The sequence below is a fragment of the Muntiacus reevesi genome, chromosome 9 (genome assembly GCF_963930625.1).
Source record: "Muntiacus reevesi chromosome 9, mMunRee1.1, whole genome shotgun sequence".
Taxonomy (NCBI): Eukaryota; Metazoa; Chordata; class Mammalia; order Artiodactyla; family Cervidae; genus Muntiacus; species Muntiacus reevesi.
In genome coordinates this window covers 77,054,362-77,081,969 of record NC_089257.1, presented here as the reverse complement: position 1 = coordinate 77,081,969, position 27,608 = coordinate 77,054,362, and the positions used below count along the sequence as shown (strand labels likewise).

Genomic DNA, 27,608 nt, shown 5'->3' with positions numbered 1-27,608 from the left:
AATTATGAAATAGAAATTTTTAATCACGCATCTATTCGTATTCTTACTTGTCTGTTATATAGAAATAATCCTTAGCTATATGAAGGTACAGTTGAAAGTTGAAGATATAGTGATAGTGTCCAAAAAGATATATGGCAGAGTTTAGAGAAAAAGTGATGGCCAGTTGGGAAGGGTGAAGATCGTGAATGATTTGTCAAAAAAGAAGTCCAGGGAAAACAAAAGAATGATCTCTAAGTTATCTCTGAAGACCTCGGGAGCATCATTTCTCACATGTGACACTACAGACAAGTTTGAACCAACTGAGGAGTGAACGTACCGACTGAACGTTAAAAATATTTATCTATTCTTATAAATAGCATTCACTTAATTTATAAAAATGAAAGCACTAATGACTTTAAGGACTTTTTATGGCAGCTGACTCAGTTCCTAGGTCATGCCTCTTGTTGACTTGAAACATTTTTCTTGTTAGAACAGTATTCTGACTGTTGATCAGGAAATGCTGATAAATAGTTTTGCTGATGTCTGAGGTCACTGCAACTGAGCAAGCTTCTTCAGAAGGTGTTTGGAGAGTACAAGAGACTTTTTTGTACATGATTACACCAAAAGAACTGGAAAGAGACAGGCTATCAGGAAATGAGAATTGGCATGGATCAGGGGGCCAAAAGCAAGTGGTCTAGAAGAAAACAATGTTGAAAAACTGGAATTAACTTTAGTAGGTATTATGACGTACTGTATTATTTTTCATGATCATCATTGATATCACTGATTCTATATAACAAAAAATAGTTTGTAAGCTTACAAGTCTCATTTGAGATCTTGACATTTATCACTATAGCATTAAATGCTTTATGTTAGGTAGCTATGAACAGTAAAGATGATGAGGAAGACAGATGGACAAATGAACTAATGCTTTAAAAAAATTGGTAGGGCTCTTATAGAAGCTTTAGGGATATAAGAGGGAACAGTTCCATAAAAGGGGAAGACAAGGAAAAAAATGTTTATTTTATTGGCAGCTGGACGTAATTGAGCATATTTTCTCACTTGTCTGCTCTCATACTCAGATGAGTAGTTCTATTCACTACTCATTTCTTGGAGGTATTATAGGACTTGCTTAGACTCCAGCATGTTGATTGAGGTGTAATTGCAGCCCTTGAGCTATTCTGGGTATAGTCTGGTTTCCCTGTAACTCTTTTCACCCTTGATACTGAGGCAGCAAGTCCAGTGGTTAAGAAAGGATAGGTTTGAAATTAGGCTTGAGTTCGAGTCCTGATCTGTTACTTCCTAGTTAGTTTAAATAGTTTATTTTCAATAAGCCTCAGTTTCCTCATTTATAAATGGGGTTAATAATTCCTCTCCCTCAGAATTGTTGGTGGATTGAGGGAGATACATGCAAAGTACTGTGCCTGAAACAGTGACTAAATAGTAATGACGTGAGTGGAAACGAGGATGTGGATGATAATGATGTCAGCTTGAAATTAAATGGCTGTAAAGGGCAAATGTGCACAAAAGACACTGTAAAGGCGTGTCCTACATCACTAGAATATAGTAGGAAAATTTACTAAATTGTTGCTGGACAAGTTTTTAAGGTGTGTCCTTGTCTAGCTTAGAAATATAAGTTTACATCATTTAGAAATAGCAGCTTTGACCAAAAACTGTTAATCAAAATCATGCTACTGCAGGACTGTAGAGTGAACAGTAAGTTTAAATTTATTGAAGTGTTTCTCTTTCATCAAGTATGATTGCTGAATATAAAGTGCTGATAGTAACAGAACATAATGTCTAATGAATACACCTTTTTAAAAACCAAGTCTAAAATGATCAGAACTCCTTCACATTTTAATGACACCTCATGAGAAGAGTTCTCCTTTCAGATTTGCATACCTTAAAAAGATATTTCTGCCTTTCTGCATGAGTAGTGAGGAACAGCCTTGGAACAGACAGACAGCAGTATGTTCCAATGAAAAGTAAAAAGTTACATTCCATCAGAATGCAGTTGTCCCAAATTCCAAAATAACATTCTAGAATTCGTGAAAATAAAATGAACTAATGTAGGCCAGCCTATCAAGAACTAAACTGTAGATAAATCCAGTCTTAAAATGTTTGCAGTGATCTTATTCATTTCTATCCACAGCTCAGTTTGAAGCAGGATCTTGTAACTGAGATGCCAGAGGTGGTTTAAATTAACAAAGTCCCATTGCTTGACACCTCAAATCCAAATGACTTCCAAATGAGCATAAGACTATATGGTCCTGACTAGAGCAATCCTGTGCTCACTTTATTTTATCCTCCATAACTGGTAATCAGCAGAATCCCACATACATTTTGAGAGCTTAAAGGTAGAATTATCTGAAGATGAGGAGACAACAGTTGTGTGTCAGAGATCTATTTGTTTTGTGTTAGTGAACTTCTTGAAACTGGACTGCTGCATAATGATTTTCCTTGTTATATATGTAAACAGACTACCGTGAAGGCCCCAGATCTTGCATTAGGTTTGTCATAGGGAATCTTGTATTTTCAGAAAAGTCTTTTTTTTGTTGTTTTTTTTTTTTTTTCCTTTCTGAGAAGTGATATTTGTAATTTCATCGTGGTAGCATATTTTAGTTATTTTTATTGATTTGCTTGACTTAACCAGATTGACTTAACCAGAGACAGACAAAACAGGCGAGCAGGTAGACACTCGCCTGCCCTTTAGGAGCTAACGATGTAATTTCTTCTCTGCACCCACTCCTCTGTTTCCCCAATACGCACACATCCTACGCCTCCCTTTCTGACACCCAGGAACATTTCCTCCGTGTTCACCCAGCTCTCGCTAGAGTGCCCAGGGGTGTCATAGACAACATACTGAAAAATGAAAGTGATATCCTCGGGGGCTGGAGGGGGAGAGCGTAACGGAGGTCTGGCAGGGAAAATACATCCCCTGGTCGGGAATTTCTGCACCATTTCGGGCTGGTGAAGTAGTCGGGTAGAGGCTGGGGAATTTCCCCAACGTGCCCCCCTCCTGCCCGAGCCGAGCCGGAGTGCGAGCTGCGCGCGCCGACGCCGAGATGCGCAGGCTTCGGGATCCTCCACTTCTTGCCGCTGGGAGGCCCTCTGCGTTCCCCTTTCCCCGCGCCGGCCGCCTCGCTCGCCCGTGCAGTGGCACCCGCCTTCCACCAGGGAGCCTCGGGCGAGCGCTCCCCCGCCCTCCGCCCCCCACCCCCCTGCAGCTCGCTGGCTCTCTCTTTCTCCCTCTGTCTCACTCTCTCTCTTTCTCTCCCTCTCCTATCGGAGCACAATGAAAGCCTGTGTATCGCCGTGACTCCGGGCGGCGGAGCCAGTGTCAGCCCAGCGGCGAACAACAGACGGGAAAAAGAGAAAGGAAAAGACCGGCTACTTTCTTTTCCATCTCTAAAAGCGGAGCAATCCAAGAGATAGAACCACATTGCTTATTGCGAGTCCAGACCCTCAGATCCACTGGCCGGGGATGGAATGTACAAAAGTGGACAGAAAAGTGGCTGGACATGACTCGGTGCAATTTGCTGGAAGTTTGTAAGTTTGACCATCGTTTGTAAATTACTCTCGGAAGAGTTTGTCTCTCTTGATACTGTATTAGAATCGAGCCGGGGGTGAGGACTAGAAACGTAAGCGGGAAAGAAGAAAAAAAAAATGTGTTGAAGGATCTCTCTCTCAGTGGCTAGTGACTTCAGACTGCTTTCATTTAAGGCTGGGAAACCTTAGAGGGAATGAGGATTTTACCGGTGATTGGATTAGCTGAAGAAAAAAGCATGGTCCAGAAGTCCAATTACTGACATTAACAATTGAAAAGCTGTCTCCCTCTTTGGGGAGAAGACCACATCGTACAGCACCCCCAAAGAGGAGAAAACACCGGAGCAAAAGGAAAGGAGGGGGGAAATTAAAAGCCAAAAGACAGTCCCTGTCTGATTTTTGTACGTTTTGAACATTGACTTCAAAAAGCTTCTGAAACAGCACTTTAAAAAAAAAAATTGAGGAAAAGTAAAGGCCGTGGGTTACAGAGACCATGGTAGATATGGGTTTCTCTGCAGAAACATCCCCATAAAAGAATCTTCGGAAACAACGAGGCGAGGGGAGAGTCCAGCTCTCTGTAATACCTCTCACAATTCCCTTTGCTGTCTGTTCCTGTCTCTTGCTTGACAATCCCTGAATTCTTGCTCTAACCCCCAGATCGTGTGTTTACAAAGTACCCAGCGGCTCTTGTCAGCCTGGTGAGTTGGGGGGGCGGGGGGAATCCCCACTAACTCTCTCCAACTTCTCCAGAGCTGTCAGATACAATTAGAGCAAGTTGATCAGGGCTTGTTTCCAACTTATCCTCTGCCATTGGTTTCTATTCTTCTTCCTCACCCTCTTTTTACTCATTCCCCTCCCCCATACCGTCTCCACTACGCCCCCCCCCCAGCGCCCCCAGCCTCTGAAGACCTCTATTCATGTGGTCCTGAGCACTGAGCGCACATTGTCAAAGGCAGACTTGCCTGTGCTAACCAGCCGTAGCCTCCCACCACCTCACCATCCCACAGGCAGCCGTCATTGTGTCCAGGAAGATGGGGGACACAGCGCCCCCGCAGGCCCCCACGGGAGGGCTGGGGGGGGCCCCCGGGGCGGGGCTCCTGGGAGGGGGCTCGGTCACCCCGAGAGTGCACAGTGCCATCGTGGAGCGCCTTCGAGCGCGCATCGCCGTCTGCCGCCAGCACCACCTGAGCTGCGAAGGCCGCTACGAGCGGGGCAGGGCCGAGAGCTCGGACCGGGAGAGAGAGAGTACCCTGCAGCTCCTGAGCCTCGTGCAGCACGGCCAGGGGGCCAGGAAGGCCGGCAAGCACGCCAAGGCCACGGCCTCCACCGCGCCCGCCACAGCGGCCCCGCCGGCGCCCGCCGCCCCTCCGCCGGCGCCCCCGACGGCAGCGCCCGCGGCCCCGGCGCCCCCACCGGACTACCGTCACCACCAGCAGCACCTGCGGAGCAGCGGCAGCAGTGGTGGCAGCGGTGGGATCGACGGCGAGCAGCAGCCACAGCCGCCGGCCTCCGCCCCGGGGGACCAGAGGAACTCGGCCCTCATTGCGGTAAGACCCCTGGTTTTCTCCTCGTTCCGGCGGCGGTGCTGTGGCCTTCGGTCAGGGCGGACGCTGGCCTCGGCCTCATGCCAAGTGGACGACAGTGCGGAGGGCTCCGGGCCCGCCTGACCACCCCGAAGGCCGTTGGGCGTCCGGTTGGTGCCGTGTTGTTAAACCTTCTTGGTCACGTTCTGCGGTTGCTTATGCATTGCTGTCCTTCCACCTGTAGAGTAGTTCTTAAGGGGTGAGAAACTTGAGTTTTCCAGAGTTTTCTCTGGGGTCCGCAGACTGCAGAAGAGTTGGCCCCAAGCGGCAAGATCTGAGCCACTGAAGAAGGCCTTGCCTCAAGGAGCCTCTCACTTTGGCAGGCCAGGGCCGATTAGGCCCGACAAGCCACACTTAGCCTGAAAGCGTTTGTTTAGCAGCCAGTCCAGCTGACCTTTAGCCAAGCCTTTTCCTTCTTGTCCCATTTCCCTTTCCCTCTTTGAAGTGGCCCCTTCTCCTTGGTCAAGAGAGCACAAGTGGTCATCCCTAACAGAGCAAGTTCCCTGAGCGCCCCCTCACTCAAAAACTCGGGGAGTTCTCCCCCGGACCTGTGAGGGAATGTTTCTGAGAGGCCTGCTGCCTGGTTTCCTCCAGACTCCCCCACTGTCCCCACCTAGCTTCTTTCCGCAGGCACTGCAATCAGAGAGTGCTGACTTGCAGCCTTCACTGAAGTGTGCAGGCGCCCAGGGGCTGTTTCCAGTTTGTCCTCCTAGAAAGTGCCTTTCCTCTGCCACTCCTGGCGACAGAGTACCCTACCTGAGAGTTGTGATTCGGTTTCTGGCTGGAAGTTCTTCCTCAGAGGCGCAGACACACCCCAGCCCAGAGGGAGTAGCCCTTGACTCATTGGTTCCCGTGCCAGTCCTGGTCGGGTGATCGCCGGCTTGTGCGGGCTTTCCCCGCAAAGCTGCTGGGGCCATGGCCTCTGGGTAGAAGGTGGAGCCCCGCGGCCCTGTGACCCTGCAAGCTTCCTCCGTTTCTGCGTTCCTTGGGGCTTCCACGCCACAGGAAGTCCTGTGTCCACTCGCAGAACAGCTCCCACGTGCCCACGCCAGCCCTAATGAAAGTCAGCAACAGGAAATGGCCATCCAGGCCGAAATGTCCTCAAAAAGCCCAAAGGAGAGGAAGGCTCTAGGTCGAGCTCTTTCTCGGAGGGAGCTTGAGAAGGAGCTCTGGGGAGAAGGCATCCCCTAGCCAGGCCGCTGGGTGCTTCTCTGTGGCTTCTCCTTATCCGTGGCCTGGGTCGTGAAGTTTCTAGAAAGCCTGGGGGCTGAATTGGTTCTGTTCTGTTCCACCACACACACATTTTGCCTGGGATGCCTAGAACTGCAACTTCCTGGTGCCAATTCCAGACCAGAGATAACAGCTAACAGTTAAACTGCTCAATGTTTGTTGTTTTATCCTTGGATACAGTTAGCCCGTGGGGTTATTTCATGCTTTCAGGCCTAATTTCCATTCCTTTCCACCTGCTGTATCCTCACCTCTCTCTGGAATTCCCTACGACAGCAATGGGAGTTTGTTTCGTGAAAGAAAGATGCTGGGGGTGGGGGGAGCGGGTAAAGAATCACTCGAATGGAAAGAAGAATGAGGTTTGTATGTGTCTGTGTCACTGGCATTTGTGGCCAAAAGCATCTAAATGCCTTGATTGTCCTCAGTAAATTTATAATCTGTCTGCAAGTCTCCCAATAATACAGCCTTGTATGCTTCACAGTCTCCTGGTAAGTGTTTCTGGGGTGATACAGGGAACTAGGCGCCCAGCCCCAGAGAAGACAGACGTCTGTCCTGGGTGCCAAGCCTGGATGTGGCCTTCACATCCCAGCGGCTGCAAGGAAGGTGTCTGCTTATGGCCTTGCTCTTTCGGTTTTTTTGCTCTCCTCCCACTTGGAAGGAAGCTGAGGCTGCCTCTTTTTCTTGGGGTTTTGGGGATGCGAAATGAAACCAACTTCAGTGGTGACTGTAACTTTATGACACCAGTGTCCATGCCCGCAGCATCTGGCCTCTCTTGGCTGGAGGCTTGGTGCTATAGAAGCCAGAGGTAGCTGCTTTGTCACCCCTTTTCTAAAGGGGAATCTGCTTTCTCTCTCCTCCCTACCAGTCATCTGAAACACCCGCTTAGAGGGGCTCCCTTCCCAAGCACCGTGAGGATTGATGAGATGTGCTGTGCATGTAAGGAGTGAAAAGACCAGTGTATTTCTGATGGTGGTTTTTCACTGCAGACCTGTGCCATGGCAAGGGGTGATCCACCACCCCCTTTTTGGTTATTGGAAATTCCCTTCTCCATTTTAGCTTCTAAATTTGGCGCTTTGTTACTCAGCATAGTACTCAGAGATGGTGATGCAAGTACTGTATTAACCTGATAACATTGTGTCCAAAGGGGAGGCCTGGGCGTTTGGGAGTGATTCACTAAGCCCGTTAAATCTGCTGGTCTCATTTCACTCAGGCTCCTCTTCTTTTCAGAAACACCATCTATTTAAAGGGGCCTTTGCACAGAATGGGTGTCAGAATTCTTTCTTACTGCTCTGTCCATAACCAGATTTATTTCTGTCTGGGTGTGTGGAAGGTATCCCTTTAATAGTTTATTCGTATGCCCTAAGTAGCCATAAATGTCCTTTGAAGAAAGGGAGAACATATTGATCATCTAAAATCGAACATGCACAGTGCCCTCAGACGAGAGGTCTGTATCCTGCATATCTGCTAATACAATGCCTTGGATATAGGCAGTAATATTTCAGTGAGAGTGGAAAGAGAACCTCCATTCTTCGGGTGATTGTTGACTTTGAGGGGGGTGATACTGCAAGACATGTACAATGTCTGAGATTTTCAATAGCCTAAGTTTCCAGAACAATGTCAGAATAACCTCCAAGCCGGTTCTAATTCTGTCCACATAGCCTAATTCTGCAGCCCTTACTCAGCCAATTTCTTCATTTAGCTCAAGTACAAGTTCAGAGGAAGCCCCTTTACTGCAGAGATGGCAGGAACAGGGCCTTTCGGAGGGCCTGGATTGTAAGGGTTTAAGCAGGTCTGCCTTTCTAACCACTTGGAGCAGGCTTTCGGCACTAAATCATTTCCTGGTGAAGTATGTTTGAATCTTTGAATGAACTGTGAAGCTGAATAATTGCTGGTCTGTGGAACAGAAAGGTTTAGAGCTTCCGTGGTGCATTATTAATCTTTCCCTTTGCCTGAGACAGGCTCTTTTTTGTTGTTGTTGTTGCTTAGACTGTGTTGCTAGGATAGATAGATAAGTGGTTCCAAGTCATCTTTGGCTTCAGAGATTATCTTCTCCCTAACATAGTGTGGAGGAAAGAAAACAGATCGGACAAGGAATCTGTATCCTCGGTTCTGGGCCTGCTTGATCACTAACCAGCTGGGTGACCCAGGACAAGTTACTTAGCAGTCATCTGCAAGACAGAACAATAATGCTGCCCTGGCTTGTTGAGAAAACAAATGAATGTGTGTTTCTGGATAGTCTTTGGAAAAAATTAAGCACTGCAGAAATGCAAGGCATTATTACTAGTATTACTAATAATAAATGCTAAACAAGGAATCATAATACCAGTTTTTCCAGGGATTAAAAGTTTACTTAAGCTTTCAGTTGTCTGTTTTAAATAGTGAAATAGCTTTTATTGTAAATAGAGGGATTATATTTCAAATTCAGTGCTGTCGAGATAAAACTGAGATATCAGTGTACTTAAGTGTTCTCAGAGGTCCCAGGAAATCCTAGTTAAAATGTGCAACAGTGTGAAAGTGTTTAGGGTCTTTTACGGCCCCTGCACAGACCTAAGCAGCTTCAGAAAGGTGTGTCTGTCAGAGTGTGTCAGGAATATTAGCAAAGTCATTTGCACAAATGGCACAGGAAAGTTAAATATTTTGTCAACAATAGTCTAAAATGTTAATTGTTAGCTTAAGAAAGTCAAACAAGTTAAATCATTGCCAGAGTTCCCCAGTTATTTTTAACTGATAATAATCAAGTTTCCAATTGACAATTCAGAATTGGAGGGCTGTACGTGGGAGGGGGGCTGAGAATAGAAACACTTCATTGGCCAGATCTGGGAGTCTGTAGCTGTCTATGTGATGAATATCCTCCCTGGGACAGTGATAGGAGTGTTTACATTATTTATATATGCAGCCATCATTTCCTTAAGAACTGACCTATTTTTGTTCTGTTTTCCAGAACAAAGTAATAAAGAGAGAGTTCTTATTTATCCAGGACCTTCCTATGACTTCTTTCCAGTAAATATAAGATCTCACAAAGGCAAAAGAGTTCAAGTGGAGAGAGAAGTTGGTACAATCCTTTATCAAAAATGGATAGAAAGCTTGTTTTGCCAGCAGAGTAGTGTAATTATGTCACCAAGACGTCTTGCTTGTTTAGGTCAGTGTTTGTTTATAGAAGGCCTCTGTTTTCTTTGAAATAATGTCATTGCTAGGTGATGTTTATCAAGTTTTCCTAAACCTTAAAGTTTGATGCTGTATGACTCCCCTATGCCGGTAAACCTTTTGTTAAGTTATGAGACAAACATGGGTTTTCAAATGAAGTAGCTTGAGTGGCTGTTTTTGTTTTCATTGTTGTTGGTGGCGTGTGTGTGTGTGTGTTTAGCCCTGCTATTTAATCTCTAAAAGCTTATTAAGGAAATTTGAAGAAAAAAAAAAAAAACCATCCAGTTCTGCTATGCATGGCAGCTAAACCATTCCAAGTAGACTCTACTACTTCCTTGTGCTTTAATCCTGTCTCTTTTATACATTCATAGGTAGGATCATGTTTAAGGAAAACATTTCCAAGTTCTTTCTTCTGCATTTTCATGATGATTTCCCTCACACGTTAACAGGTTCTGTGGGAAAATAGGGAAATACAGCTAAAGACCTAGTTAGCAAATCACGATCATATTTACACAGTAACAGCGAAATGCTTAACTAGGTAGAATGGACCAAAACTGATAAAGAAATTCAGAGAGAGAGGAGTAAATATTTATTGAGCCCTAGAATATCCAGACACTGTTATTATATATTTATGTAATGCTCAAAAAAAGAGAGAGGTGAGTAAGCAACATTTGACTAATTTACAAATAAGGAAACTGAGGCTTAAAGGTTTGATAAGAGAAGAATTTCATGCGTAGATTTTCTAGTTGGATCTTGTGTGACCCCTACTACACATCTACTACCTGTGTGAGCTTGGGGAAATAATTTTCTTCTTTTAGGGCATGAGCATCTTCATCTGTTATTCAGCAGCAACCCAAATTGGGTAGTTGTTATAATCTGTCTCAAGTATAAAATCTTGTTTGGTTGGAACTATGGGCATCAATACAAGCAGATATGATCTTAACAGAGCACCCTTGGCTTTGGAGGTGCTCTGTTCAAGGATGGACAAGGATGTTTCTTTCCTTAAAAGTGGCCCTCTGTGATATTGCTGTTTGGGATTTTTGTTGTTGTTTAGTCACTAAGTCGCGTCCGACTCTTTGGAACCCCATGGACTGTAGCCTGCCAGGCTCCTCTGTCCATGGGATTCTCCAGGAAAGAATGCTGGAGTGGGTCGCCATGCCCTCCTCCAGGGGATCTTCCTGACACAAGGATCGAACCCACATCTCTAGCCTACTTCTGCACTGGCAGGTGGATTCTTTACCACGGCACCACCTCGGAAATCTTCATCTGTAAAAGAAAGCTAATATTCTTCAGCAAAACAGTTAATGTAGTGCCTGACACATAGTGGATGCTCAGAGCGAGAGTGCTGTTGGTAGTCCGGCAGCAGAGAGAGTCAAACCCAGGTCAGGTGTGCTGCATGTAGAATGTGGGTTCCTAGCAGGCCTGGGAAGAGCAAGAGAGAAGGTGGAAGTGAGCACCGGGGCCAGTGAGTGCAGATCTGGGTAAACCTTGGGTGTCTGGGGACAGAGAGTGCAGCCGGGCTGACCCTGTGGTTGGGTGTGAGCAGTGAGGGGCCCCTGCGAGGTCGATCCCCCCCACCCCGGAGGGTCTCAAGCTCCAGCAAGAGTGTATCAGTGAAGTGAAAGGCACTCTGTTGCCTCCGACTGTTTGTGACCCCATGGACTGTAGCTCACCGGACTCCTCTGTCCTTGGGATTCTCCAGGCAAGGACACTAAAATGGGTAACCATTCCCTTCTCCAGGGGATCTTCCCAACCCAGGGATCAAACCCGAGTCTCCTGCATTGCAGGCAGATTCTTTACCATCTGAACCACCAGGGAAGAGTGTATCAGAGGCCCTGGGAAATGGTCTGGCAAGAAAGGCTCAGAGGAGTCAGTGTCTCTGAAGCAATAACAATCCTTCATATACTTGAAGACAAGTATTACATTTCCCCTCCAGCAGCCTCTTCTCATCGCGCACTGCCTAAGTGTTCTCTATTACCTATCTTCAAGTCCCTTGAGCTGCTTAATGCCTTGCTATTTACACACTTCTCCCATTCACTGTGAGTTATATACAGCATGACATGGCCTTTGGCATCGAAAGGAGATGGTTTTAAAAGCACAGTTGCTAGACGCAGAAGAGAAGCTAAAAGAAGCAGAACCAGTTACACCTCTCTTCTCAGGCTGGCTAGGCCTTCCAGCGCAAATCAGGATTGCCCCCGTGGGTTCTCTGGATGTGTAAACTGACCTTTCCAACAAATGAGTTTACTAACTTGGAAAAGGTCTTTTCGTTAAAACAAACAAACAAAAAATCATGCGCAGAAATTTATAAGAAGCTGTGAGTCCAGATGGTGTTTGAGATGCACTGGCTTTCTTCCTTGCTTTTTAATTGCCGGTGTGTTACGGATATTTTCCTTGCCCGGAGGTTGGTCAATAGCAGTTTCCCCCATTTGGTCCATGTTCGCAGAGCACGGGGAAGGCTCCCTGTGGAGTGGATGGCCGAGGGGAAGAACTAGCAACTCCTTCCCTCCTTGATTCCAGGCAGGATGCTAAGATACTAGGCACAGCTCTGGTGGGCTCTGTCTCCACCACTCAGCTCTGGCCCTTTCCTACGCATATCCGAGGGTCGGGTGGAAAGAATGAAAGCTGTTCTGTTTCCTTGGAGAGAGGATGTAGAGAGAGGTTTACATAATTCTCAGTGAGGCTTGAATAAAGCTAGAGAGTAGAGTCAAAGGCATGGCTATAACAGTATTTGACATGCACTGTGGTCCCCGTGGGTCTTAATGGTTTTAGCAAAAGTCCTGAAATTTCTTATCACGATTGTGAACATGGGTGCTTTTTAGAGTTGGGGGAACCTATCCATTAATTCAATAAATAATTTATTCTATACCAGGACAATGAATGTATCCACGGTGAGTAATCTGATATAGCCTTTGTCTTTTTAGAATTTACAGTCTGAAATGGGTGGGGATGTTTTAACATCAGCTGATGGAGGCAAGATAAGCATAGCACTTAAGAATCTGGGGTGGGGGTGAGACTACCCGGTTTCAATCACAGCTCCTCTCTCAGTGGCTCACCACTTTTTGGCTAATTAAACTCTCCAGTCCCCGTTTTCTCACCTGTAAAATGGAATGACAGTCCTAGAACTAACTACAGAGGGTTGATGAGTGAGTGAGGTGACTTCCTAGCACCTAGAGGAGGCTCAGTAACTTTGAACTTGTTCTTATTAACGTGAGAAGTGATATACGCAAGTCAGAGTCACGGTTTCCGCGCTCAGGATTCTACCTCCAAAGTGATGTCAGGGATAGTTTGTGGAAGGATATGGCTTTTCTCTTTTTATTTCTTTTAAATGGATGGTGAAGTATGCCACATTATCCAGTTTCCTTAAGGAGTTTACTATACAGATGCTATCTGGGACAGGTTTACATTTCTCTGAAATGGGTTGAATAGTACCCGTCTTCAGAACAGGATCAATTCCTATCTCTTCCACTCCTGGGACTGCAGGACTCCTCATCTAGAACTTGACTAGAGTCAGAGGTTGACTCCTTGCCTCTTCAAGAAGAAAAGCTCGGTTTCCATTCAGTTGCCCGGGGGGTGTGGTGGGTGGGTTGTGTGAGTCAATGAGAAATTGAGACTATCTGTTGAGAATTTGGAATGATTAGAATGGAAGAGTCGAAATTTACCAATTTAACTGAATTATTCATTCAGACTGATGAACAATTCTTAAGGGAATCTGGTCACAGAGTCACAAAGAGGTAGCAGTTCCCTGCTGTGGAGATTTAAATGTGCGCTTTTGAAAGCCAGGTCCCTCTCTCAAGTTGCTAGGGAATCGGTCCTCTCACCGCAGCTGCACACTCAGGAGGCTCGGATCTGCCCTCTCCCCAACCTCGACCTGGAGCATGCTGAAAACTTCCCCCTTGATGTGGTTCCTCGCTTGGAATCTCTTCTTCGCTCAGTGCCTCCTCAAGTGTGACTTTCCATAAGAAACGCGAGGAAAACGTTGCCGAGGCTTCAAAGCAAGTTTCTGTGAGGACGCTTCTTAATCAAAAGCTCAGTGTTTCTGTGAAGAAGTGACAGGATTAGAATGAGAATAGTCTTGTTCTCGGTGGATGATGTTTGAACAAGGACAGATTTGCTGATTCTAACTCCGAACCCAGACTGGAGTTAAAACTTTTCTTTCAGTCTCTTTATTCCCCATCATTTAAACTCAGACCCTGCTCCTCCTCTTGAAGGATAATATTCTGTGGAAAGGTAGAATCAAACTCGTCTTGGGTTCGTTGTGTTTGATGTTTGTTTTTAACCGTGTTCTTGCTTCCTCAGTCACAGCCGGTTCCTATGTTAATGTGGAATCATTAACATTGTCGTTTTTAAAAGTTCTCTTTTGTCAGAAATGTGGTAGAGTTTTCCAGCACTCTAATAACTCTCACCCACATGAAGCCCAGCATCTTGAATTCCTCACTGCACAACAGGCTTCTTTTCAGGTAGTTCTGAAGGATTTGAACAGAAAGTTAATTACATGTCTTTTCTTTTTTTTTCCCAGAAAATTTACTTAAGGCCAAAGTTTGCTTCAGCTGCTAATAACTTACCAGGGGTTTGTTGGATGCATAGTATAATCTCTTAGAGTCATGGTAACCAGGGTGCAAAGAAGTGGCTTAATTGAATACAGTGTGTGCTGTTCTGTGTCTTTGGAATGACGATGGCCATACTTCAATGTACACTGCTCATTTCTGGAGGTCTCTGGAGTCTAAATTATGTAAAAATAAAAACATTCTCTGGCTGAGCAGCTGAGAAGCTGATTTTTCGTTGTTGTTCACCTAAGTAGGCCCATACTTGCTAAACCGGCTAAGGCTTGCACAGCTGACTGCCACGCTGCACCGTGTAATTTCAGACAGCACAACCCGTGTGCCGGTGGTGTTATCCTCTTTGGTTGTTTCACAGACGTGTTGAAAAAGAGCAAAGTACAGACCCAAGGGCAAACGAGAAAGATCAGCGGTCCTCCCGACAGAAACCCAGGCAGAAGCGCTTGTTTAGGAGAGTTGCGCCCAAGTCCTGTGGTCATTGCACCGACAAGAGCTTCCTTTTCTCACTTAGATTCTTTGCATGTGGGTCTTTTTGCAGCTCAGTCCCCCAGAGAGAGATTCTGAGCTGTCTTTGTGCTAAATTAAACATTAGTGTTCTCCTTGGGAACCTGATCTTCCAAAGACTAGGCAACAATATCTTTCAGAGAACGCTCCCAGCTCCCTCAGGAAGAGACCAGCTCAAGAGCCTTCTTGCCTCTGCCGTCAGCTTCGCTGCTGTGAGTGTGTGTTGTATGGGAAATGTTTGGTCTAACCTGGTCTAGATGCGCTTAGAGTGAGGACTTGTACTCTTAATCTTGGTATAATGCGGGAGGACCCACGCCGTCTTGGAATATAATAAATGGAAATGATCAGAACAGCACCCAGATCGTGGAAGATTTCAACCACCCATGGGAAGGACGTTTCTGCCCCCAATTCCAAACCTACAGCAATGAAAGAGGGAGCATGTAGCAAAATAGAAGCCATCTCATTTCTCACCTTCTCTCATCTCCATCTTGCCCCTCCCCCGAGAAGGCTAGTTCATATTGATCTAAAAATAGACACTATTCTATCAACGTATAGTCTCATAAGCCCTTTGAAAGATAATGGATCAAATCCTTTTCTCACAAGTGAGAAAAGTAAGACCCATTTAAAAACAAACACTCCAGGTTCCAATAGCAGTAAAGATAGAGCTAGAAGTTTTCTGACATCTATTCCAGGTTATAAAAAGTAGTCCCATTAATAAATCTATAAAAAGAACACTGAAGGGTAGTGTGGGATTTATATTCAAGGTTTGCAATGCAGGAGACCCCAGTTCGATTCCTGGGTCGGGAAGATTCGCTGGAGAAGGGATCAGATACCCACCCCAGTATTCTTGGGCTTCCCTTTTGTCTCAGCTGGTAAAGAATCCGCCTGCAGTGTAGGAGACCTGAGTTTGATCCCTGGGTTGGGAAGATCCCCTGGAGAAGGGAAAGGCTACCCACTCCAGTATTCTGGCCTGGAGAATTCCACAGGCTCTATAGTCCGTGGGGTCACAAAGAGTCAGACACAACTGAATGACTTTCACTTCACTTTGGTAGTAGAAGGAACACAGAGCCCAGAGCTTATGGTGAGTTGTTTTTTAAGTGATCACATGATTCCTTCCATGCCGTATGCCCCTTTGTAATGTGACTTTAACTCTCCTTCCATTGAGAAGTGGATGCTCTTTCTTCCCTTGAACCTTGAATAGCCTTGTGACTTGTTTTAACCAAGAGTATGTGACAGAAAATGGCATCATGCTACTTCTGAGGATGGGCTTTAAAAAGTCCTTCTGGATTTAAAATTTGTTAAGGGTAGGTCTTCAGTGTTCTTACCATAAACAAACAAATAAGTAAATAAAAATGGAGGACAGGTGAAAACATTGGGAAGTGATGGATATGTTTTTGACCTTGAAGGTGATGATTGTTTCCTGGGTGTTTACTTATCCCCAACTCATGGAGTTGTATATGTTAAATAGATACAGCTCTTTATTGTCAATCATACTTTAGTAAAATGGCAAGCAAACCAACGCAAAAATAAAACAACCTGCTTGGGACACTGAGACCACCGTATCATGAAGCTAGTCTCGCCTGCTGGAGGATGAGTGTCCACATGCTGAGAACCGAGGTGCCCCAGCCTCTCACCAGCACCCACTGCCAACACAGGAGTGAGGCCATGTTCGATCAGCCGATCCTCCGGCTCAGTGCAGCCTGGTGAGCGAATGGGCCCCGGTGGAATTAGCAGAGCACCTGCCCAGACAGCTCAGACGATCATGGGAAATATTGTGTAATTGCTTCAAGCCACTAAGTTTTGAGGGCAGTTTGCAACTGAGCAGCAGTTGGCTGCATCAGAACCAGAACACCTTAGTGTGGAGGACAGTCTGGTCTCTTTAGGTGTATTACCCCAGGACTGGTTACTTAACATCTTTGAAGACTCACTTTCTGCTTTTTGTGATAATAGAAATTATCTCCAAAGGTTGTGAGGATTGTGTGATGATAATAATACATAAAAGAACCCAGCATGTTGTCTGGCACGTGGCAGAGCTTAACAGACATCAGTTTCCTTGTTTCGTCCTTAGCCTTTTCACACTGTGTTATAACTTAGCTCTGCACCCTGCTATTGTACCATCTCACTTTCACTTCATGGACATCAGTGTTCTCAGAGGCCCCACCAGCTCACTGCTCCTCTGCACAATTTATTTTTTCCTTCTGGATGACGGCTTGGTGCTCCTAGTTACCAAATTTCCAGCAATTCTTGTTACACTCCACAGAACACCACTGCCTTCCGTTGTCTCCTCTTGAAACAGAAAAGGGTTAATCTCAGAAAGACGTCACTCCCCTTGCACTCTTATGCTGCCCTTGGAAGAGTCGAGCAGCATAGCAGATCTGTATAGGTGATGGAATTGCCTTCCGTCTTCCAGGTCACAGAAGACTTTGCCCGTGAGCGTGATGTCTGGGGGAAAGTAAGCATATTCTGTCTTGAAGAGCAGAGTGTCTAATGTTTACCCTTGTTATTGTTTTTGTATTTTTTTTGGTATCAAATTATTCTGAGTGCCTCATTGTTTCCCTCTTATGCGTCACAATAAATGAACAAATAAATAAAGAGGGAGTGATATAGTAGTACTATATTTTCCTTCCTATGCTTATTAGTGATAATTGAGAGGACTGGCCTGGGAATTGAATGTTGAAGGTCCCCCTGATATCAGTGCTCCCACTGATACCAACTAGTAGCAACTTAGTCAAGTCCTTTTACATCCTTGGATGCTAACTTTCCTTCTTGGAAAAACAATGAGGGGCACTTGGAGAGTGTCTTGGTCTACCTCTAAGGCCCCTTTTCAGGTGATATGCTTTGAATAACTTCCCTGATATTTTGCTTCTGTTTTTCAACCTTCAATTTCACCTTAAAGGTATCTGCTAGGAAGAATGGAGGGGCTCCCAGGTGGCTCAGTGGAAAAGAATCTGCCTGCCAAGCATTGAGCGCCAAAGAATTGATGCTTATGAACTGTGGAGTTGGTGATGGACAGGGAAGCCTGGTGTGCTGCAGTCCATGGGGTCGCAAAGAGTCGGACACAGCTGAGAAACTGAACTGCCAAGCAGGAGATGCTGCTTTGATCCCTGGGTGGGGAAGAACCCCTGGGGCAGAAATGGCAATTCACTCCAATATTTTTGCCTGGGAAATCCCATGGACAGAGGAAACTGGCGGGCTATAGTCCATAGGGCTGCAAAGAGTCAGACATGACTGAGTGACTGAGCATGAACAGGAAGAATGGAAAGAAGAGGTGACAAGGGTGAAAATGTTTTGTTTTGGTTTTTAGAGGAAGTGTTCATGAGGAGGGTCTGAAGTAATCTTGGAAGCAGGGTCCAGCCAGTTGTGGCATAGGGCGAGGGCACAGCGTGTTAATTGCTCAGCACCGTCCCTAGAAGTCATAACCATGTAACTACATTCTTGTTCAGTAGCTAAGTCCAGTCCAACTCTTTTCAGTGTCATGGACTCCAGCACACCAGGCTTCTCTGTCCTCCACTTTCTCCAGGTGTTTGCTCAAATTCATGTCCATTGAATCAGTGATGCTATCTAACCATCTCATCCTCTGCTTTTCCCTCCAGTCTTTCCCAGCATCAGGGTCTTTTCCAGTGAGTCAGCTCTTCACATCAGGTGGCCAAAGTATTGGAGCTTCAACTGCAGCATCAGTCGTCCCAATGAATATTCAGGTTAATTTCCTTTAGGATTGAGTAATTTGATCTCCTTGCAGTCCAAAGGACTATATCACATTATGAAAGTGAAAGTGAAAGTCTGTTAGTCGCATCTGACTCTGCGACCCCTTGGACTATACATACAGTCCATGGAATTCTCCAGGCCAGAATGCCGAAGTGGGTAGCCTTTCTCTTCTCCAGGGGATCTTCCCAACCCAGAGATCGAACCCAGGTCTCCCACATTGCAGGCGAATTCTTTACCAGCTGAGCCACAAGGGAAGCTCAAGAATACTGGAGTGGGTAGCCTATCCCATCTCCAGTGGATCTTCCCAACCCAGGAATTGAACTGGGGTCTCCTGCATTGCAGGCAGATTCTTTATTAACTGAGCATTTGATCTCCTTGCTGTCTAAAAGACTCAAAATTCTACTGTACATCACTCTATATCTGACCCTATTTAATGGGAGTTAGGATTCCAGTATGAGAAACACAGTTGTAGGACTAGAGTTTGATTTATTAAATTGACTTTGGGGGAAAAACACTAATTTTCTTCACCCAGATCCTCCCAACTACACTTGGAACATTTCTGTGGGTAAAGAAGTTTTCCAATCTAGTACCCCTGTGAAGTAATTACAAGAAATATAAAATGTAAACTGAAAGGAAAAATATTCTTGTAGAGCCTTCCTTCCTCAGAAATTGAGTAATCTTTTTTCTGTATGCATCAGTCTCTCCATCTCTTTGTCTCTCTTTTATACATACAACAATTGAAAAATGCAGATTAATGGATGGGATTTTATATGTCACCACTTCATTTTTAAAACATGTTTCTGCTTTAAATGGGAATTACAAAAGAGAGTCACTGAGAAATTGACCTGGAGGAGGGACATTCAATCCATTGCCTACTTTTTTTTTTCCCCATATCACTAAAACCCTAAACAGAGAGTGTGATCATCTATTTTCCAAGGGCAATCCTAAGCCGTTAAAACTCAGATCTATTTAAGGATTTAATAGAACTGGAAAAAAGAAATGAACAGAATCTGCTCTAAACCAAGAAAGGAAAATTTACCCAACCAAATGTTCAATCTTGAGAATTTGTTTACTAGTACCCTTTTTCTCCCTATTCCTTGACTTAGAACCCAGCTCTACAGATTGAATCTTTACAGCTCCTAGAATCTTGGGGACCTGTGGATCACATCTTTGGCTCCTGGCTGAGTCCAGTGCATTTTCTTTCACAAAGTGAGATAGATGGGGCGTTAGCTGTGGTGGTTGTTTATTTTGTTTCAAACGGTAGACACACTAGGCTTCTCTGTTAGAGCAGAGCCAGAGACATGGTGATACTTTTCCTGTTCATGCCTGCTCAGTCGCTTCAGTCGTGTCTGACTCTTGGCGACCCCATGGACTGTAGCCCACACGCTCCTCTGTCCATGGGATTCTCCAGGCAGGAATACTGGAGTGGGTTGCCATGCCCTCCTCCAGGGTTTCTTCCTGACCTGGGATTGAACCCAAATCTCTTAAATCCCCTGGACTTACAGGCGGGTTCTTTACCATTAGCTCCACCTGCGATGCAGATATTTTTCCTGAACTTCTAAACTCCTTAGTTTCACTTCTAAGTTTTTTTTTTTAAGTCAAAAATGCTTCATATTACGTTTTGCAATGCAGCTTTTCTTTTTCAAAATTCTAAGATAAAGGAAGTTGTGTTGCTTTTTTTACCCAGTAGATTGGGTATTACTTTTGCTTAGAAAATGTGCCCCAAATTCTCATTATACACACACACCCTTTGTTTACCATGGTTATTTTTCATCCATATAGTATAGTATTATTAGTATGTAGAGACACAAGTTGATTATATGGGTGACTTTACAGAGAAAATAGAAGTGAGGAAATGTATGAAAGAGTATAGGGAAAATTCTTTTGAAAGGAAATTGCTCCAGAAGGCAAGAGTATGCCAAATCGCAGAAAGTAGGATAGAGAATATTATATCCCAGTGGTAAGTGTGGAGTGACAGATCTCCATTTGGTCCAGATTTCACTGCTGACTAACAACATGACCTTGGGACCAGTCCTCTACTGTTTCTTAGCATCCCTGTCTGCAACAGCAAAGATTTGCATTCATCAACGCTTTGCTTGGCTGGATTATTCCTGAAACACACTTTTTGGCCTGTGTACCACCTCCGTGGAGAGACCTCCCCGGCTGCTCTAACTCATGGAGACATGCATGATTGATCTCTTCTCTCACGTCTTCCCCACCCCCTTCATAGAGATTTTGTTGTCTCCATAACTTTGATCCCTGTCTGAGTTCATGCGCTTCCTTACTCATTGTGCTCTTCCTGTCTTTCTCCGCGGGATGTAAGCTGTGTGAGACCAGGGATCTTGTCAGTCTTGTTCACCCCATGTATTCCCAGCCCTGAGCAGTTCCTGGAATGTTTTGGATTCACAGTAAATATTCGTTTCGTGAATGACTAGGATTAGTGACTTTTAAAACTAGAAATGTCTTATGAATCCTTCAGGGATGGAAGTAGGAAAGAGATGATGGAATAAGTGATGGGGCTCCAGAGTCTCCACTTCCTGTTTAATTTTGGGTATATTATGTATATGTGTATACACACATATATATGTGTGTAATATGTATAGTATATATGTATGTATACATAATTATATGGGGGCTTCCCAGGTGGCTCTATGGTAAAGAATCTGCCTGCCAACCAGGAGGTGTGGGTTCGATCTCTGGGTCGGGAAGATCCCCTGGAGAAGGAAATGGCAGCCCACTCTGTTATTCTTGCCTGGGAAACCCCATGGACAGAGGAGCCTTGTGGGCTACTGTCCATGGGCTCACAAAAGAGTCAGACATGACTTAGCTACTAAACAACAACATATGTAATTATATATATTATGTATATTATATATACACATATGTAAATAATATAGGCATATGAGTAAAAACTTAGAGATATATATAAAACATATATAACGTATATATAAACTCTAAGGCACATGTGTGTATCTGTATTATATATATATAATATATATAAACATCTTTATGTCTTTATATATGTGTATGTATATATGAAGTATATAATATATAAAGTGTATATATATATATATATAAATATGAGGCATATATTTATATGTCTAAGTGTGATTAAAACATGGCTTCAGTGCCACAATTATTTGAAGGATAAAGGGACATGATGATCTAAGATTGTTGCCAGATTGTAATTTTGTAGCTCACTATCACGTGAGGAGAAAATGTTGGTGCAAAGGAAAGGATTCTGGAATACAAGTGACACGTATTGAGCGCCTACTGTCTGCTGGGCCCTGTGTCAGGCCCTTGGACCACACAGGAGAGACAGAGTTCCTGTTGGATGGAGTTTATATTTTAGTGGGAAAGGCTGTAGGGACAGAGAGGAAGCAAAGGAATGATCCGTTTAACTAGTCATACGATAATGCACAGCTCTTTGGTCCTTAAGTGGCTGACTGGAGATGGATCTGTGTTGATTAAAAGGAAGCAAGCGCTCTGGGAGGTGGAAAGTGATGACCCTGAACAGTTACCCTCAGAGCTGGGAGATGGACTCTTTGGCTGGTGCCTGCTCTGGCCCAGGACAGCTGCCTGCACAGGGGTCCTGCCGGTCCAGGCCGGGTGCTGCTTTGGCCAGGCTTACAAGATGCTGGTTCTGATGCTCCTAGGCAAGAGGGCCGTGTCAGCCACCTTCTGTCCCCTGGAACAGTTGTGGTTGTTTTGTTGGATGTCACTGAAGTTTGAGAATTAAGGAGAAATGGCTGGAAGGCTCCTTTGGAGGAAAAGAAGAATATTATCTGTCTTCAGCTATAGAAACAGAAAAGCGATGGTCAGGAAGTTAGCACCAGGACCGAAAGGAGAGGGAAGCACAGCAGGATGTCAGACAGCAGGCAGAAGCGAGGGCTGGCATTTGCAACAGTCACCGTCCTGTCTCCCTACACGTACACAAGCCATACAGTTCTCACAGAGGCCCAGAGATGCGAATGCCCTGAGTGTAGCTTTTTTATTCTAATTATGGGAAACAAAGTCAGAGCAGCTGAGGAATGCTAATAATATCTTACTTTTGAATAGCAAATCTGCAGTTTGTCACATGTGTATACACAAACTATCTCTGTTTATCCCCTGGGGTGTTATTATACCCATTTTAGAGACAGCTAAGTGGCTCCCTGGCCTGTGCTAACTCCACTAGTGACCAGAGCCGTCCTGACCCCTGGGTTCTGCAGGGCGCCCAGCTGGCAGAGTGCAGTAGCTGGGCCCCAAATGCACCACTGAATTTGCATCTACGATGAGGACATTGAGTGTCTTGAGCTCCCAGAAGCACACCCACACATATTTTTGAAGCAATGACTCGCCTAGAAAGAATGGCAAGCATGAATGGCATGAGGATGTCAGACACCCTGGGCACATCCAATCTAGAATAAGAGAAACTGGAAAAAGAGAGTCTTGCTTTGTTTTGTTTTTAATTCATTAATTTGTCAGAATACAAGTTGAAGTGAGAAAACTGTTTTAATTCATGAAAACCTACACTTTTTTTCTTGTGAGTCTGGTGAGTCAACCCGCAGGTCTGGGGAAAAAGGGCTCCAAGGTTGCTGTGAAGAGAAACTTGATCTTGAATCAAAGAAGCAGATTCATCTCTAAAACCAAGATTGGTCTAAGTTTTTCTCCTTGCTGTTGCTTATTTTGGATGCAGATCTTAGAAGGAGCTTAAAAGAGACCAGCAGCGCTCTGCTGAAAAGTGATTTTGAATGTACTCAGATCCAGGTTGAATGTGTTTTCCAGGCTGATGGGTGTCTTCTCAGTACCTGGAGAAAATATAGGCACTCATAATTGTTAGAATTTTTGTTTCAAGATGGCGAAGTGCCTAATTTTCTATGTAGTTCCACCATCTAAACTGTGGTGAGCACGCATTATTGAAGGGACCCAATCCTTTATATTTCTGTGATTAAATGTACAGTGCACCAACTGTGAAACATTGATCTTTAAGATATTCTTTTGGTTCAACATTTTAAAATTACACTTACTGAGTGTTTAACATATCAGGCACTCTTCTAAGTGTTTTTTGAGTATTAACTCATATTTCCTCATAATCCATGATGAAGTAGGTAGGTATGACCTTATCTCCATTGGACAGATGAGGAAGTTGAGGCATGAGATGGAGATATCAGCCAGGTTGTTCAGTCATGCATGTGGAGGCTGGGTATGAACAGAGTGAATGATGCCACCGCCCATGTATCTAGTCATGGTATCTGACTATGTCTAAGAGAAGGTAATCACACAATGTCAGACTCCAACTCACACATGACCCAGGATTGAGTTTGGAAGCCACGTTCAATGAGACATTTGAAAGTCAATCATGATTAGGATCATCGTCTGAAGTACAGATAGAATTCAGAATGAATGCCTATGGGCCACAGATTATTCTTTGAGACAGTTGCCATTTTCCTGTTTTTGAAAGATAGAAAATGCTTGAACATATAGGATCTGTGAGTAACAAATATGCTTCAACTTGCATGCCAGGGGAAATAGGTAGTAGTTACCCAGAGGACTGCCTAAAGGATTCTAAGGCAATATCCAAACTGGCTGGGAAAGAGGGCCATAGTGGTTCATTACTGATACCCTCAAGATGCCAGAATCCAAACCTGGAGGATCTTGAATATAGATTCCTGGTGAAATGTTGACTTTTCCCATGGAGGAATGTATCAAGAGCTGATTACACTATGAGTGGGGCCTTTATAGAAGAAATTTAGGTTTATGTAAGTTCATTGGCGGTGTCTTGAAGACAAGTGAGTCCCATGAAGACCTTGTAACATCTGCTTTCTCTCAAGAGCTCAGATAAGGTCACTGAGGCTTTCTTCAGTATTTTGTAAGGTGCAGTGTACTCAGCTGCACTTCCTCCCTAACTTGCAATAAGATTACCACCCCCAACCCCCTTTGACATGGAAATTCTGGAGATGCCAGTACTCATGGTCAATATTCTGAAGGAAATCCAGTTTTGGTAGAAGCAGAGACAGAAACAATGTAGAAATGAGCAAATCACACTCTAAACATGACTGAGATCACTGGAACTTTCTTTGGGGAATCAAATCCTGCTATAGTTGCTTTTAAAACATTTTTAGCAATTTGTATTAAGCTATTGTGTTCAGCCCAGAGTAGGCATCAGGAATGGAGTGATTCTGTGGTCTCTTGGAAAATATTTGCATATTATCAAGAGCCTGCTTTGACCCTGGAACAGCAGTCCCCAACCTTTTCCCCAACTAGGCACTAGAGACTAGTTTTGTGGAAGACAGTTTTTCCATGCACCCGAGAAGTGGGGAGAGGAGATGTTTCAGGAGGTAATGTGAGTGATGGGAAGTGCTGGGAAACTGCAGATGAAGCTTTGCTTGCTTGCCCCCTGATCACCTCCTGCTGTGCAGCCCAGTCCCTGCAGTCTTGTGGGTTGCAGCCTTGTGGCCAGGGGAGGTGAGCTGGGGTTGGACACCCTCGCCCTAGAAGATAAGGGATGTAGCATCTTGAGTTTTGGCACTCCCTGAATTGAATGCAGAATTTTGTGTGATGGTGTACACACATTTTCCATGCGAACCTGGTCCATAGCTTTGTCAGATTCTCCAAAAATTCCAAGGGCCAAAGAACCTGGAGCTGAGGCTTGTGGTTTTGGGAAGAAGGGTCCAGGGAAACTAGGGTAGTATGATTCTTCAGTCTGCACAGGGCAGCCAGTTCTTGGAGATCTGGATGTTTCCTTGTTCATCCTGGCTTCAGGAATCTGAACAACAAGCAAGGTTTCTTCATGCCTAACGTAGTTCCTTTAACTTGGACTTTTGTTACCTATTTTGTTATCTATCTAAACATTTTCTTCTTTCCAAAAGGCAAGCAGTCCTCAGGTAGTGACTGGACTCTCCACTCTGTTTTGCTGTGTTGTTATTAGCCCTGTCCTGCGACGTTTTCCTGTGTTTTTAAGTGGCTGCCCACCATTTTGAGCCTCCCTTCCCTCCCACCTTGACCTCTTAAGTCCACATTTATGTCTCAGGGTCATCGCAGGGAGCTTTGCAATGGAAAGGGCAAAGCTGAATTGGAGCTTCGTCTCGGGGATTTTTCATAGCAACACTGACTCTTTATTATTAGCTGTGCACTCCAGGCTGCTGCAGTTCGCATTTTGGCAGTGGACCATCAAACACCCTATTTTTAAGAGCCTTTAACTTAGTTGTAAACATGTGCTGTGACTGGGAACTCGCTTTCTTTACTCATATTTACCAAAAGTGGTTTAACTGTTGAAAAGTTGTTATATAAAAAAAAAAAAAGTTCAGACTTTGGAACTGTTTTTCCACTCGCCTAACTCAAAACTCTGTGCAATCTAAAAAAAGAAAATTTGGCATTTAGTTGCTTAATTTGATGGTCCAGTCATATTGGTAATTTGAGGGGAGGAAGGAATGGAACGGCTAGGTCATTTTACTTTGACATATGCCCATCAGACTTGCATGGAGGGAATAATGGTTGCTACACTTGTTTACATGGTTGACCAGAAAGTCCCAAAGAAAATCAGTCCAGTACACAGAGTAAATTGCTTATGTCTTTATAATCTTCTATATATAGAATAAAAGCTTTCTATGGACATATTTCCTGCACACTCTTAATTCTGGTCTGTACCGTACTGTACAGTAGGTCCCATTAAGAGAATGTAAATAATATCCCAGACTCGTCAATGTGCACCTATACACATGGATCATTGATGCCTGGGGACCTTAAAGTCTTATTGAGAAATTTGGTGTAGGAATCACAAATATGTTTATTTCTTTTATCTCTGGGAGGAATTTCAGCAAGTATAACAAAACATGTTTTAATCTTTTGAGGAGAATGTGACTTATAGCCCTAAAGCTTAAGGAATTTAAATGTTCAAAAGGAGGGGTTCAACTTTGACGTCTTCCACTTGTGATTTAAGATTCTCAAAGTAACGTTAGGCAAATTCTTGTGCTCCATCATAAGAGAAACACCAACTTTCCTTGAGGGTTGAGCGTTTCTTGAAATCTTTTGTAATAGAGAAAAGCAACTGTGCTTCCAAGATTGGCCGCATTTACGAGGTGGAGAGAATAAACACACACGGGAGTGTGTGTGTTTCAGGGGTCATGAGCCCAGTGGGCAGCCACATGCCATGGAAGATGTCTGGCTTGGAAATCTGGCCAGTTGATGAGGGCATCTTTTCCGAACAGATCCTGCCGGGAGGCATCTTTCCTCAGTGTTATTCTTAGCCCTCAGGCTGCCTCTAGCTGTTGCATCCTCCCCACGTCCCAGACAGATGAGCGCCTCCACCGGCGGCAGGTGGACTCCACGACGGCTGAGGACCCTGGCCTCCTTGGTCCTTGTCACGTGGTGTGACGTCTCACTGCCACTCTTCCTGCTCTGACTTTTAGGTCACTCACCTTTTCTCGTGTTTTCAAAGACAATAATCTTCTGGTCCTGGTAGACATTCCTTCTGTTAAACATGCACATGACCCTCACAAGTTCTTCTTGTCTCCATCTTCTTAAAGTGATAACGAATGGAGGACTCTCACGTATATAAATCCAGAAATTCACAAGAGCACATCTCCATGCCAGAAGAATGCAAGCAGGGGAGAGAAACACAGACGGCCTCACAGTGGCCTTGTGCCCGCTGCTCCTTCTGCATCTGCTCAGGGACAGGACAGGCCGTTCTGCTAGGGTCATCTCCAGAGTCAATGAAAGGGACTTCCTTCTCTTTTTTTTTTAATGTGGACTGTCTTAGACTCGCTCAGACCGTAGAGCATCTACCTGCAGTGCAGGAGAGCCGAGTTCCATCCCTGCGTTGGGAACATCCCTGGAGAAGGAAATGGCAACCCGCTCCAGTATCCTTACCTGGAGGACCCCATGGACAGAGGACGGGCTACAGTCCACGAGGTTGCAAGAGTCAGACATGACCGAGTGACTTGCACTTCACTTTGATGTGGACCACTTTTAGTCTTTGTTGAATTTGTTACAATACTGTTTCTGTTTTATGTTTGTTTGTCTTATTTGGTTTTCTGGCCACAAGGCAAGTGGGGCCTTAGTTCCCTGACCAGGGATCAAACCCACACCCCTGCATTAGAAGGTGAAGTCTTAACCACTGTGCCACCAGGGAAGCCCTGAGCTTCCATCTTGAGTTGCTATGAACTGGAGTACACCAGAGGGTTAGGGAATGAGCTCAAAACTGTGTTCTTCAGGCCACTGACCAGGGTTGCTTTAGGGCTGTTGTGATGCTGAAAGTGGTACGTTTCATAGAGACTCTTCTTCCCTAGACTCCTAGTGGGTCATCAGACCTTTGATTGTACTTCATTATTAGGTCTCCAGTGGGGCATTAGGTGACAGGTAACATAGACCAATCAGTATAACA

General features: G+C 44.7%; 1 protein-coding gene across 1 annotated transcript in view; it reads left to right on the top strand.

Moving 5' to 3' along the window:
- The first annotated feature begins 3,226 nt into the window (after nucleotides 1-3,226).
- The window catches only part of MAML2 (mastermind like transcriptional coactivator 2), a 394,914-nt gene continuing 370,532 nt past the window's right edge, over nucleotides 3,227-27,608 (top strand). The window contains exon 1 of the mRNA XM_065944337.1: nucleotides 3,227-5,072. Coding sequence (XP_065800409.1) covers nucleotides 4,557-5,072 — 516 coding nt within the window. The 5' untranslated portion in view covers nucleotides 3,227-4,556. The remainder of the gene's footprint in view (nucleotides 5,073-27,608) is intronic.